Source organism: Ammospiza caudacuta, chromosome 6 (assembly GCF_027887145.1).
Source record: "Ammospiza caudacuta isolate bAmmCau1 chromosome 6, bAmmCau1.pri, whole genome shotgun sequence".
Taxonomy (NCBI): Eukaryota; Metazoa; Chordata; class Aves; order Passeriformes; family Passerellidae; genus Ammospiza; species Ammospiza caudacuta.
Genome location: NC_080598.1, coordinates 51,451,129 through 51,466,361, shown reverse-complemented (window position 1 = coordinate 51,466,361; position 15,233 = coordinate 51,451,129). Strand labels below are relative to the sequence as shown.

The following is a 15,233-nucleotide window of genomic DNA, read 5'->3' as shown; positions in this document are numbered from 1 at the left end:
TGACCTACTCTAGGTTTGCACCACTATAGAGCAAGGTGTAATGGGACTCCTTTTGTGTCCCCCAGGGCTGCACAGAAATAAATGTAGCTTTAATGTCTCCTTCACTACCAATGTTGGGTTTCTCTCATTGTTTTGCATCACATAAAGTTTTGAGGTGGGCCTGGTAAGGTATAAGGTAGGCTGAGGCAGGCTGCACTGTGGGGCCTTTTTTCTGACCTCCAGTCTTGCAGACCCCAAAGCCAGTGCATGGTGCTGAAGGGCAGATGACTTGGGGCTGGATGAGCTGCAAATGCAGTTCCTTTGTGCTGATGGAGAGCAGAAGCTGCTCCTCTCTTCCAGGCACCAGCACTCTCATTTTACTGACTGGAGAGCAGCAAACACAGTCCTTCTGTGCTGTATGGTGGCTGTGAGGGGATGAGTCAACACCTTGGGCATGAGCATGTGTGACCACCACTTGGGAAAATGGGCTTGGAAGCAATTCTAGAAAATTTCTAGAAAGTCAGCAGTGTTTTCCTTCTAGAAAACAACAGTTTCCAGCAGGGAATTCTTGAAAATATTGAAATATTCTTCTAAAAGACACAATTTAACTTCAGTCACCTTCAGTGTGCCCAGCACCCAGGCTGGGTTCTAGGCCAAGGACAACAGGGGCTGTTCTGACCTTCTCCCTGGCAGTTTGATGTGTTTGAAGTAGACCCCCCCAGCAATGTATTTGAAGTAGACCTCCCCAGCAATGTGTTTGTATTTGAAGTAGACCTCCCCAGCAATGTCTTTTCCTGAGCTGCTCTTTGCTTTGTGTTTCCCAGGAGCGCTCTGGAGGCCCGTGCTCATTCCTGCATCGCGTGCGCCGGGCCGCGCTTCCCCTGCAGCTGCTGCTGCTGCTGCTCCTGCTCCTGGCCTTCCTGCTGCCCCTGGCAGAGAGAGAGAGCCACAGCTGCACCCTGGCCAACAACTTTGCTCGCTCCTTCAAGCTGATGCTGAGATATGAGGGCCCCCCTCCAACGTAACCGCTGGCACGGCACCAGGCGACGGCGGAAGGGCAGAACTCTGGTTTTAACTGCAGCTCACGTAGGTTTTTAGGGCTTCTAACACATGCCAATGGGATGCATCACATAATGCAACTTAAGATTAATCACTTTAATCAGGTATTTGAGTAAAATTAATATTTTTACAATTTTTTTATTATTTTACTTATGTATATAGAGATTGTTTACGTGTATGTATGTACATATATATATATATATATAAATGTATATCTGTGGTCAAACTAGCAACCACCATCCACTCATCCACTGTTTAAAGATAATTCTGCAATGTTTCTGCCATCTTTCAGCAAACAATACTGAAGGATGGTGTTGTTGTGGGATTTTCTGGGTGATTTTTAACATCAGATTTTGGTTTGCAACTGAAGTCAGAGCAAGTATAAGAACATGTGGTCGTGCACCAGAGTGTAAACTGGAGACACAGTAGAAATATGAGTGGTTGACATTCAGCCCAAGGAAGATTTGGACTTTTCTCTTTGAAATCTTGAGCTGATTTTTCAGTATCTGGATACAGGGATTGCAGAAGCTAATAGAAATGTTTCTACTGACTTCAGTAGGAGTGGGAGTGGACCTCCTCTTGTTCTTATTTTTTACAAGATTTCTTTTCCAATTACTGTATTTTCCAGCCCACCTGAATCAGGAGAGGTGGAATACAGTGGGAAGAAAGCTAGAAAAAAAATAATATATTTTTTTAGCATCTCTCTATCAGGAGAACTTTTAAAATCAGATCATAATTTTCTGAACAAATTTATGAGCACTGAACAAAACCTTGTATCACCAATCTTGTGTATAACAAAGAGTAGGTTTTTTGTTAGATTTTTGTGTTTGTGGGGTTTTATGGTTTGGTTTGTTGGGTTTTTTACTTTATAAAGAAGCATTTGGCAACGGATTATAAAGCCTGAACAGTGGGATGCAGCCTGGCTCGGTGTCAGTAAACCAAAACTTGGAAGTACTTTAATAATACCACCCTGGAAAGAAGATTCCTACCTAGGATTCTTTTTATTAATGGTTTATTGAAATTGTGTAAACTGATTGTATCAACGACAGTCGAGCATAATCTAAATCTGTGTAATCTAAACTCTAAAATTTTGGCAACTTGTAATTTATTTACCTAAACCTATGTCTGATTTATCAAATTTTTGAATGTACATTATACATTGCCTTTAATGTAAAAGCAGTTCTCACTTCAGAGGGATGAAGCCATTCTTAGTGGTGTTTTACCTAACTGACTCCTGGGAGAAAAGGTAATTTCTAAAAATTTATGCCATTTCTGAGAGCTATCCCTTATTGTGTCATGGTTTTAGCTACAGTAGTAATTATGAAAAAATTAAAATAAGAAACAGTTACTTTCCCTCTCCTGGCTTTGTTGCAGGAGAAATTTCTCTTCCGTGTATCACTATGGGGTACTTGGTGTGATTTTCTGCATAAGGTCTAAAATAATATTGTAGCTGACAGACTGAAGGAGGAAGGCACTTATTTAACAAAATCATTGAAGTTCTGTTCAAGAAGCAAAATCGTGTAGAATCAGGAGGCATAACAGCATGGAGCTCAGTTTGGGCACAGGATTAGGAGAGCAGGCAGTGTGAAAGGAGCAGCAAAGCATGGAGAGGAGAGGTGTCCATCAATTTGTAAAGCCTTAGAAAGGAGTCACAATGAACACACAGGACAAGTGCACAGGGTCTGTAGAGAAAAAAATCTCAGAATCCTTTTGGCTCCCCTTCCCTTCATATTACCAATATGTAATATTACATATTAAATGGCTTTTCTTCAGTTTTCAAGGTTTAAAATGTGGTGAGTAACAGGGCTTCTACGTGTTCTGGGGAGACTCTCCCACCACCAGGACTCTGTCACTGTGTTCCTAATAATGTTTCTGACTATACTGGGTTTGCTAGAGTTGGATTAAAATGCCAGAAGTCTGCTAAAAATGTAAAAGAGTGGAAATTAAAGGAGAGACAGCAGGAATGGTGCAGGTATCACTCAAAGGGCAAGGGGAGCATGGAGCAGGAGCTGAGCTGATGTGGGTTAAAACCTGGCTGTCAGCAGAAGAGCTCTCAGAGCAGGCAGAAGGGACTGGAAGCAGAAAGGTGAGCAGAGTCCATGTATGCTGAGCAGTAAGACATTCACTTTGGGAAGTGAAGGAAGGCCTGTGATTCCTTTCCCGAAGGAGCCAGATGGAGGAGAGCTGTAATTTGTCAGAGAATGGGGCATATTAATTCCTTCCTTGCAGCCATTCTTTCTGGTGGCTCCCTCCTCCTGACATCCTCCTGCTCTCCTGATTAGCAGTGCAAGTGCCATGCACATCCCTCTAAAAACTGCTGCCAGCTCTGGGGGAAGAAACCCCTGTGTCTGCCCAGCAGGGAGTTAATCATCACACACATCTCCAGTCAAATTAAATCTTCCTTTAGAAAAGAACTGTGGGGGAAGAGGGGCAGTGACAAAACCTGCTCTGTGTGGTTGTGGATGTGTGTAGGTGTGCACACATCTTTCTGTGATGTAGCTACATTGCAGTTCTCTGGGTTTTGCTGAGCTGATCCAGGTGATGAAAGTAAAATACCAGTGAGAAAGTAAAAATAATGAGGAAAAATAAAGCTGCAAATGGAAGTCAGTAGGGAGATGGAAATTTTTTTCTATGAAAGCACAAAATCTCACATCAGATTTCTTTCTGCCAAGCCCTTCTGATCTGGGTGATTTGTATGGGTTCACAAATGCATATGACACCATGGGAGTGTGTAACAGGGAGAAAAAAATTCTGCACAGAAGATCTTACAAGAACAACTGCATCATCACCTTGATGTTTCAGTGTGGTGGCAGGTTTAAAAAAATAACCAAACAACTAAATTAGAAACACACTTTTGCTTCTGGATTTGCAATCAGTTTATTCTGTAAGTCCCCTGTCTGTAATCTTGGAAAGTTTTGCTTTAAATCTCAGTCAATCTATTCTCATTAACTTAAATAATCTGAATATCTCACAGAAGTGATGAATATTTCTACTTCTTTGCAATGAAAACTATCCAAAGCACAGGACTTTAATGTTCATATCACTGAAAACAATTTAAGTCTTCCATAATGTCATTTACCTCACCTGTTCAAGGCAGGTGTGAGATTTTTCTGGCAAAGAAAGAAAGAAGAAAATTACAAAAGCTTGAGATGTAAATGTAAAATTTAATTTTGTTTTCATTCTCTTGTGGGTTTTTATTTCTGAAAAGCTTGCAATACTGATTCCTGGAAGTGTGTGTAAATATTAATCAAGTCAGTAATTGGAATAATGAGTCCAGCTTCCAGGAAACTGTACAAAGATCAGATTCCTCAAAACACAAATTAAATCCAAAGGATTTAGTTTGTAGGGACTGGTTTCCAAATCAGTCCTTAAAGTCTTGAGCCCAGTTCCTCATCTTTGCTCACAGATGATTTGGTGGTGATATGCTCACTTTTGTGCCTGTAAAATCCCTAGCTCATCCATCTCTGACATCCAGATGTAACTGAGATGTGTTACAGCTCAGGTTCAGACTGGTGCCACTGCCTTAAGCCTTCCCTTGCCAAAGCCTGGGATGCACAGAGCCCTGGATGTGTCTGCAGCTGAGGACTTTCACTGTTTTGCCCCAATGCAGTTGCAGCCACAGTCAAAGGGTGCTAAAAGCCTCTGAAACACATGGAGTATGTCTGGGGTTGTGAGTGGTGTGTGCAGCTGGCCTGCACTCCCTGCAGACCCCCAGCCTGTTCACAGAGCTCTGTCCCTGCACTCCACTGCCCATGCATTACAGCAAGGCATTACCCAAAGGCACACTCCAAACCCAGCCTCTGGCATGGAAGCAAGGCTCATTTGTGAACTGTAATTGATTCTGAAGCCTGATGCTTTCCAGAGAATTTTCATGGCAGCAATACATTGAGGTAGAAAATTGCTATTGTGCCCCATGTCTATTTTATCAGCCCTTTCTCTCATTCCAGCCAGCAATTTAAGTGATATTAAATATTATTTATATATGCCTTCTCCAGAAATCTCTGTATAAAAAACATCTTCAGTTCTAAGCACATACATTAGAAATGTTGTATTCCTCTGCTAGCACTCAATCTCCAGAGCAGTCATGATTTCTACCAAGTGTTACTTTATTTGTGCTGACTGACAACTTAGAAGACTCAAATATTTGAGGCTGTAAATAAAGCTACTAGACTAACTAATTAAACCACATAGTGATCACTGAATAATTTGGACAGCTTTTAGAATGGCTGTATGCTTCTCCTTAATCCTTTTGTTGGAGTATTTGTGGACCTCGGAGAGAAGAAATGCCTCCAAAAATTGGCCATTCCTTGACAGACAGATGGTGATCTCTGCACATCAGAAGAAACAGTATTTTCCCTTTAGCTGCTCTAGACCTCAGGAGTTTGCTACATCTGATGTCCTTTTCAATATTAAATAGGGAATGTTTTACTTTTATGTATGTGCATACACATCTCATTAGCACTAAAGAGATTTGAAGAGTGAATTCATGTACAATAATTCTTTTAACTTGTCTTGACACGAGAGTACATTTCCTCTTTTCTTTAGGGAAAAAACCAACCAAAACTACTGTGACAGATTCCCAGACCAAACAAAGCCTTTTGGAATAACTGAATATTACAGACTGAAACTAAATTATCCACCATAGGAAACTGGAAAAATAGTTTTTCCTTTCAAGAAATGATGGTATAAAACCCCCAATAAACATGTCTTTGCCAGGCATCATAGATGTCTCTCAAGTCATAGGTTATGTACCCAGCTGGCTGTAAGAGCTGCTTTTGGAGAGTTTACTACCCCATGGAGAGTATCATTTGTCCAGAGAACCTATACCAACTTCTTCCAGAATTACTGGGGGCTGTTGAGGATGTTCTTAGCAGCTCCCAGACACTGACCTGCTCTGAGCCATTACAAGTTTATTGCATTAATTTATCTGTCAGAGGTTGGCAACTCTCAGAAACCAGTTTATTAAAATACTAAAGATAATATTTCTGGTGCAGGCAACATGATTCATTGAGAAATCAATCTTGTTACTTTTACCATACCTAAAAGAAGATATCTGTTGGTTATACTGGAATATAAACAAGTTAGTTGTAGGTATTGGGTAAGTGCAGGATGTTTTAGGCACGAGGCATTTTGACTTGTACATGTCCATTTAAGAATTGTGGGATCATGTTGCATTTATTTGTTAAATGGTAAAACAAAACAAATATTCTTGAATAAAAAAACCCCACAAAACCAACAAAAACCCCAAACAAATAAACAAACAAACACCGAACAGAACACTCCCCCCACCCCAAAACAAAAAAAAAGTAGGAGGGAATAATCTGTCACACAATTGGGTTTTTTATTACCTGTTTTCTATCCAATTTAAAATATGAATATGTGTCTACCAGAGAGTTATCAGTAGATCTGGAAAAGAAGGAATATATATCAGGAATATACCAGTTCAAACTGTAGCTTAAGTGGCACTTCTGTTCCCTAACCTGCTTCAGCTAATGCCAGATTTTGCCTCATTGTACCTGTGAGATAAGAACCCTCCTCCTAGCAGAGTGTGGGTAAGGTGAAACTGCACAGCTCAGGGTGCAGCATCCCAGTGGAAGCAGCTGGAAACATTAGTTCTTCCAAAGGCAGCCTGATAATCTCCATGCAAGAGGAGCTCACAGGCCTGGCACAAGGAGAGCAGTCCAGGACTGATGACAGGCACAGGGACTTTGCCATCCCAGGGCTCTGCCAGGCAGAATTCTGACAGCGGCCATCAGCACAGTTCAGTTTCATGTCCCTGGCTGTGGAAGGAGGCTCCCCTCAGGGTGATTCACTTGAGCTGAAATTTGAGCACTGGAAGTGTTTTTTTCTCTTCATTAAATGCAGAAGAAACTGCTAAATTAAACCCCTCAGTGACAGGTTAATGGTAGGTGGTGGGTGCTGATGCTCCAGAAAAAGATACAGGAAATGCTATTATAGATGGAAAGCCACTCATGATGGTCTCTGCTCAATCCTCAGGAGGCAGAAATGCATTGTAGAACTGAGGTGGGACTTTTTCTGTTCCTTTTCAAGTAAATGTCAGGTTGTCTTCAGTCTTCTAGATTTTAGGGGCAAGCCTATTCAGTGCCTTACTGAATGCTAGTGGCTTTCTGGCTTCAGAGCCATTTACACCAGCCAGGTCCACATTATTCCAAGTTCTGTGATAAAGGTATTCCCCTGAACTGGTTTTGGATCACAAACCTTTTGTTTGGGGAGTGGGGATGGTTTGATGTTCCTTCTTTTGGCCACTTTGTGCTAAGTCCAAGGAAGCAGAAAGACCAGCACTACCCTTTCCAGGCCATGTTTTGTCTTTCCTTCTTTTATGAGAGCAGAAGAGATTTGGCTTTGCTTCCTTTCCAAAGTAAATTATCCCAATATTTTTTTCTTCTTTTCCTGTTGCAGTTCTTCCACAGCCTAGGTCATTCCCATCACCTTAAATGTTTCCAGTGGCTGTTCTTCCTCAATACCTAGGGAAAAAATCTGGTCCAGTTTCAATGAGTTTAAAATCCAGTAGTTTCTTCCCCCATTGCAGTTCCTCCTGCAGATGATCTGTCTGTTTCTGCTGTCCCCTGTGTCAAACCAGCTTTCATCACTATCTGGAGGGACTCCAGTCCTGGCCAGCCATTTCTTCCAAGTCTTCTGTCCATGTCCTGCCCACATCTGCCCACATCTGCCTTCAGTTTTGGCTCAGGGACTGCCCTTAATAGTCACATCTGCTGACAGGAGTGTGAGGCTGCCACTGAACAAACAATTATTAATAATGAAAGCCTCACTGTTAGCATTGTTCATAGCCTGCCCAGAGCCTTTTTCCCTTCGCCTCTCTAAGCAGGTTTTGATGTGTAATCCAATTTCTGTGTGCAGAAAATTGCCCCTCAGTCAGCACAGAGGGCTAGTGGTTCAGCTGCAGCTCTGTTACCCTCTCATTGTCACTGCTGGGCTAAGAGCTCCCAGGTGCTGCTCAGCCAGGCTCTGTGCCCTTGAGCTGCCACGAGTGTTCCACTGTCATTGTTATACACCCTAAATAAGCCAGAACCCCCTTTTCTGACCTGGGAGGAAAGAAAAGAAAGAAAAGGAAAATGATTGCTTTTAACAAACTGATTTCACAACTCATTTATCAAGCCCTATAGCAAGCCATTTATTTGAGCTCCTTTTTGCTCCATGAAAAGCTGTGTGTTAAAAGGGAGAAGGAGTTTGGAGAGCAGTGCCACTGCCCTCAGCAGCACTTTGCTGGGAGGCCTCCCTCTGGAACTCGGGGGTTGGAGCTGCTATTTCTCCTGAAGTGATTCCCATCTAAATCAAATTATTTCTTTTGTCAAGTCTAATAAGCACTGAACACCACAGACTTTGTTTCACTGCAGATATGAATGAATGCCTCTGTACGGTACTTTCTGTTGCCATGAAATATAGATATATATGTATATATATGTGTGTGTGTATATATATATATATATATATATATATATATATGTAGGTAATGGGGAGCATAATTATTGCTCTACTTAAGGTGACATTCCACTTCAATGTAACTTTTAAGTGCAGCTTTTAAGAGAAACTGTGTCATAAAGGGAAGCTGGAAGAGTTTAGAGGTACATGTTGTAAAGAGCTTTGATGAGATTTAATAAGCTTTGAGTTTGGGTTTCAGTCTTTAGGGTGAAAAGCACCCAAGATGATTTTTCCATCCCATTCCCAGATCAAACCCTGTAAGATTAACCTGGGGGGCATTGCTTGAACACTGGCTGCTCCTGAAGGTGTTTGCATGTGCTATGTGTGTGTCTGTCCTCAAACTCCAGCCTCCATTTTGTACACGAGCTTGACTGGAAGGCAAAAGACACACCTTTGTCTTGCTCCAAGACTCTGATGGTAATTTTTGCCTCAGTAAATGTTTTCCCTTTGATCAGTGTGACTCTTTAAACTTTTTTTCCCTTTTAATTTGTGTTAACTGAGTGTATCGGGTGATTCCAGGGGGCACTCTCCATCTGCCCAGCCTCAGAGCTTCCCTTTCAGCAGCAGACCTTCTTCTCATTTGTTTACTTGACTGTACTGGACCACTGTGAAGCAATTACACAAGCAATAATGCAGGTGTTGCATTTTTCTGTCATTGCCTTTTGTGAGACATAACTCTCCACGGACACTGAGAAGTGGTAGGAGACCCAGAAGCTGCATTGTGGTTTATTGGCAATATAACCCACGTCCAGTGCCCCTGCAGAGGTCCTCAGAGCACTGGGCTGTCTTGGGCCCAATTGAATTCATAACCCTGGATTTTAAACAGTTGTGGATCCCTTCACCAACACTCCATCAATCTTGCTTCCATCAGTTTTTGTGCTTTTGTTTTGTTTCAAGCTAGAAGAAAGTGTAAAGAAATGTGCTAAGACTCCCATATAGGGTAAATATCCCATATATTTCACAAAAATTATGACAAAATGAAGGGATTTGCTCTCACATTGAACAGAATTACTAAAAAGGTCTGACTGATAAATTAAATAGTTTTTAAGAACAGCCTGGAGCAAAGTTTCTGCAATCAAACAGTTCTCTGTTTTTAATTTAAAAATCAGCTAATATTGAGGTACATTTGTCCACCTTCTTTTAGAAGTGATCTGAAACTAAAATGTGAATTCTCCTTAACAGGAGATTTATTGATGTGAATCTAAATTTCACCAGCATGTCCCATGTTGGATCACCTGCCTGTGGGCACAGGGAAAACCAAAGGCTGTTCACAAGAGAAACTGATACTATGAATTCTTCAGAGCTCCTATCCACTTCCAAATGTCAGTAATGGGGAGGATCCAAAACCTTCCTGTGAACCCTGTCATTTTGCGTGTTGAAATCCTGGCTTGAATTCAGGTCTCCAGTTTTTGTAAATGTTAATATTCAAGTAGGACAAAAACCTTAGAGGCAATTACAGCATGAACATCTCTTGTAGTTTATGTATAGTAGCTGATAGCAAAGTCTGCAATAATAATCTGTGTTTATACATGTGCTGTACAGTGTAACAGTTGAGTACAAAATACCTTTTAACTGTCACAAGAAACCAACTGGATTGATGTCACTTTTTGCTTGTATGAATATAATTATTTGCCTTGCGGGGACCAGTTCCACTTTAGTCATGTTATTTATGATTTTTGAATAAAATTGTGATAAATTAGGCTCGTTTCTAAGGTAAACAATACTCGAGCCAAGCAGCTGTCTCTGGACATGTGCATGTTATCACAGCTGATATCAAGTCCAAGTCCAACTCCTTGCTTTGCTTGGACCTTTCTTTAACCTTTCAGGCTTATTCAGGGAAATGTGGACCACTCTATTTTCTTATTAAAAATATGGCTTTGTGAAAAGCTGAACTTATTTTTTAAATCCTTTCTTTTCTGGTTCAGAAAGACTGTAACAATCATATTTTTCTAAACTGCCTATTGCTTGTGTTGGGAAATTATACAGAGATATATATTTTGCTCTACAGATTTCCATGTACTTTTGGAACTCTTTGTTTTCATAAATAAATCCTCCTGTTTGCTAGAATTAGCTCAAAAACCTGTAAGCTTCTGTATACTGACTCTGTGTAATTCTATAAAAATGCAGCTGCATCAAAAGACTGACTTTATGTTTTATGTAAATTGTTGGAGCTAAGTCATCCTGAGTGTTATGCCACGCAAGAGATGCAGAAAGAAATCAGGTCATTGTTTTGAAAGGCTGGACAGTGTTATGTCACACTCCTCAAAGTCCCAGATGAAAGCCAGGAGAGTTTCTGCTAGAAATGGTGCCATTTTGGGCCATGAGTCTGCAGGTTTTTTACACTGTTTAGAACCTTATTTGAAAATTAGTCCCATGGAACTTCATGGAAAATATTAAAAAATAAGAGCCTGTGGTGTGTGAATAGCTATGATAGAATAAGGACCTTTTCTAATGCAGAACAGGGCCTTTTAAGTAGTTAAGAGGCTATGATTTGAGTATTTCAGGAGAACTTTTTGTGTTCTTTTCTGAGCTGTGGGCTCCTCCTGTGTATTGTGGATTTATTCCATAGCTGAAATGCCAGATTAAATTGATTTAAGCCCCATGAGCAGATGAAAATAATAGAAAGCTGCAGTGAAATATTGCAGAAAATGGCCTGATTTCATTCTTCAGAGCAATAGTTAAAGTAACTCAAAGCCTTGGCTTCTCTGCACCTGTGAAGCAGAGGCCCTTGTTCTGTACCTCAGCTGTGGTATAACATGGAAGGATTTCTGCTCTCTGCTTGGAAAATACTGTCTATTCCTCATCCTTGTCAAAGCATAATATTTCCCAAATAAAAAAAAAATCTGATTCTTCAAGACTCATAGGGGAGTTAAGGGGCAGCTGGAACCTTCTGTGATCCAGCCACATTATTCCAAAAGTTTATCCCTCGATGACAAATAAAATATGATGTGACTTTGCTGTTTGCAAGTAGGATCAAGAGACTGGAAATTCATCACCCCAAGCCCTTGCCTGTTCTGTGATGCTTCAGTGTTACCAATGAAGTGTGTTGAATTGGATTCTAAAATCAGAGTATTTTATTGCATGTGTCCTTTTTTGAAATGAAAATATCGTTGTATTTGATGTTGCAGTCAGTGCAGTAAATAAACACATGTGCATTTCTTTTTAAGGACTTTTAGGTTATTTTGGGTGGTGGCTACACACTTTTGCTGTGCTTTTTTCATACCGTTAGAGTATTTGGGCTGACCTAGAAACAACCAGAACAAGTGAAGCAAGGATAAAATTTGCTGCTTTCTGCCTCTCTGCTCAGGTATCACTGGAAGATGGCTCTGCTAAATGTAGCTGCTTCATTCTAGTCCTTTGAGATTTAACAGAAAATGTCAGCTTTTCTGTAAGTTATTTAAATAGCATTCTGCTGGACCTGAAGAAGATGTGAATCTGCTAAATCATATTCTGGTTCACTGTGATTTCTTATGGCATTGGCCCCTGACACTCTCTGTAGGTTTCTCCTCAATCCCAAACCTGGTAAGACAAAGGGGAGGTTTTTTTGTGAACCTTGGGTTTGAAGTTAATACCAATCACATTTGTTGAGCTAACAGTTTGTTAGTGTAAGCTCTGCTGATCTCTCTGAAGAGCAATCACTGCAGTGTGTGTGTATGGATGCGCAACTCTCGTTAGCTCCACGTAATTGCTGCTTTCTTTCCTTAGTCTTTATGAGAAAAAGTCTGCCAGTATCCCTGATATCAAAGGGCTCCACAGGCAGTTCTTTCTGGACAAGTAGAAAACCACTACAATTTTTTGGTGAACCTGTGGGTTAGGTTCCCTGTTGCCTTTATGCACACACGGGGCTTTATGCAACTCTTTGACTTCTCTCAGGCATTTGAACCATGTGATCTTGTGCCTTCCTATGAGCTGTCTCCTGCTAAGCCCCCAAAAGTACAAATGCAGACACTTGGCTGGCCACAGCTGGGTCAAGGTTGGAGCAGAGCCTGAATTCCTCCTAGGAGAGAGCAGGGTAAAGCAAAGCCAGGGCTGTAGGGAGAGCAGAGTGTCGTGGTGGGACAGTCACATTCCCATCAGGGGTACAGTTAGTGCACAAAAGAAATTTCTGGGTTTTGTTTTTCCTTTGCAATGCATTTTTTAATCTTGCAGTCTATTTTTTGTGGAAAAACAGAAAATAGCCTGCTTTGTTTATATCAGGCCTCTTCTTCTGGAACAGCAAAAAAGCCTGGGGCTTCATTTTGTCTCAGACACTGTACAGAGACCAGGAAAGGCCTTTGTCCAGCAGGGAGGAAAAGTGCCTATGAACAGATAAAACACCTCGTGCTTGCATGGGGAATTAATATTTTGTTGATCAGGTTCAGCCTGCAAACAATTTTACAGCTGATTGGTGGGAGCTGGGACAGTCAACGAGAATTATTATAAACACTTTTAGAGGACAATGAAATACTCCAGGTAGTTATAAATCTCTGAAGTCATATATTACTGCAGAAACACCTGTTTTAGATAGCAACCCTGCTGCTAGAGGATGGAAGTTTAGGTTGTAGCAGCAAAAGGTGGCAAGTTCAATAAATAAGAATAATAGGGTAAGACCGTCAAGTGGAGTAAATCAGTGTAGCTTCATTGAAGCTGTTGGAACTAAGTCAATTTACAGCAGTAAGAACCTGGCTTGTAGTCAACAGGGATTTTACAGAATGTTTAAAAACTCTCCATTTAGAGAGTTCTCTGCCTTATGTCTGTGCACTAAATCGTATCCACACAAAGTCCTTGCTGGTATAATGAGGTCATTTCGGATGTGAGCATTCATTATGTGCTTAGGTAAATTAAGGGGAAAAAAATACATCATTAGCAAAGTCTTAAATAAAGGATAGAGCAAGGTTAGCGAGTGAGAACTATTTAAATAAAATCAATCTCAGCCCTGGAGAGTTAATGGGGAGTGGCTTCCTCTGGAAAAAGGCTGATGGTGTGTTGATGCTTCACATAGAGGCTGAGCACTACAGCCAGGAGAGATTAAAAACAGAGACTGAGGTTTTTTTCTAAGCTAATATTTCAAGCTTTCTAAACTTCACTCTGTGACATACCACGAATGCAGCCCAGGTTTCCAGCTTCAGAAAAACGCTCTGATAAACACATATTGCTGGGGCAAATGAAACTGAAGGCTCATCCAGTTTTACTGTAGCACTCGTAGTATTAAGAGGGATTGTAATATAATCCTCTTCAATGAACAACCCTAACAGATGTTATCAGGGTTGCTCTGTACGAGCTGTGGACCTCTTGCTAGAACTCCCTCTGTGGAAGTCCAGTTCATAAATTGTCCTAATGGGCTGCCTGCCTCGTCCTGCTGCTGCCGTGCCATGAAAGGAGGTGCTTACCAGCGGCCTTGAAAGGAGCATTATTCCCATCTGCTTTTCATTACAGCACTGCTAAATATTTCATGCTTTTTGTTTCACAAACAAATAAGAGCAGAACTAATCTTTTTGTTTAATGTTCGTTGATTGACGTCTCAGGGAGGAAAAAAAGTTTTGGGTTTGTTTTGATTTTTTTCTTTACTTCAGATCTCTGCAAAAGCTTTTAATGGAAGATAGAGCAGATTTCCGTCGACTTTTCTGGTGGGCTTTTTATGGCACCATTGATACAGGAAAAGATATGGAGGAAATCCAGATGATGGATGTGCTGTTCAATCAGCTGGGATTTCTTTGCTTGCAAGGAGATAACTCGATGAAGTGCAAACAGAGACAGGGAGCAGACGTTGACTGCCTGTCAGCCATGCACAGAGCTATCTCTGGCTGGGCTGCTGGAAAACACAGCAGCTATTAGTCCCCCTTTGCCCTTTCACAGCGCCCTGTCAGAGGGTCCCCGAGCACTGCAGCCAGAGCCATCCATTAAACCTCAGGGCAGCAAGTCTGTTAAATTGCTGCTTCTTTACAAGGAGGGGGATGGCAGCCCTGGGAGGATTCAGCCTACACTTTAACCCCCTGGTTCCCTGAACTCCCACTGAAGGGGGTGAGTGAGGGTATTCCTGTGGGCACTCTGCATCTCCAGCAGCAGGTGCTGTCTCTGTCCAGAGAGATGGATGTAGGTGACCCAGCTCCACACAGGGACCTTCATCCCCAGGGCAGAGGTGGGGAGGGGGTCAGGAGTCCCCTGGGGGATGTGCAGTCTCCCCTCAGGCCTGTGGCCATGCTGTAAGAAGGTTTTGAGAGGTTTCTTTCCAACCCCAAGCATTGTCAGGCACAGAGCGAGGGCTCTTGGCCGATGCTGTTCCATTGAGTGGCTGTGCTGGCTGGTTTGTCCGGCATTTGGACAAATACCTTCATTAGGGCACCCAGTGGGCTGTGTCAGCTCTGAGGCCTAATCGCAGGGTGAGATGAAAATGTGAAATGGCCCTCAGAAAGAGCTAAATACTCTCAGAGTCAGAGGATGGTTTGGGTTGGAAGGTACTTTTGAAGATCACCTCAATCCAACCCCTGCTCCTGCCATGAGCAGACACACCTTCCATTAGACCAAGCTGCTAAAACCCCATCTGGCCTGGCCTTGAATGCTTTCAGGGATGGGGCATCCACAACTTTGGGAAACCTGTTTCTGTGCCTCACCGCTCTCAGAGTAAAGAATTTCTTTCTAATATCTCATCTACCCTCATTCAGTTTAAAACCACTACCTTTTATTCTATTGCTGTCTCTCCCTATAAAAAAGTCCCTTTCCCTCTTTTTTATAAGCCCCCTTTAGGTACTGGGAAT

The 15,233-nt window shown here is 41.7% G+C and overlaps 1 protein-coding gene across 1 annotated transcript in view; it reads left to right on the top strand.

Moving 5' to 3' along the window:
• Window positions 1-11,646, top strand: part of SYNE3 (spectrin repeat containing nuclear envelope family member 3) — a 65,227-nt gene extending 53,581 nt beyond the window's left edge. The window contains exon 18 of the mRNA XM_058807990.1: window positions 804-11,646. Within this exon, the coding sequence (XP_058663973.1) occupies window positions 804-1,004 (201 nt within the window). The 3' untranslated portion in view covers window positions 1,005-11,646. The remainder of the gene's footprint in view (window positions 1-803) is intronic.
• The last annotated feature ends 3,587 nt before the right edge of the window (window positions 11,647-15,233 follow it).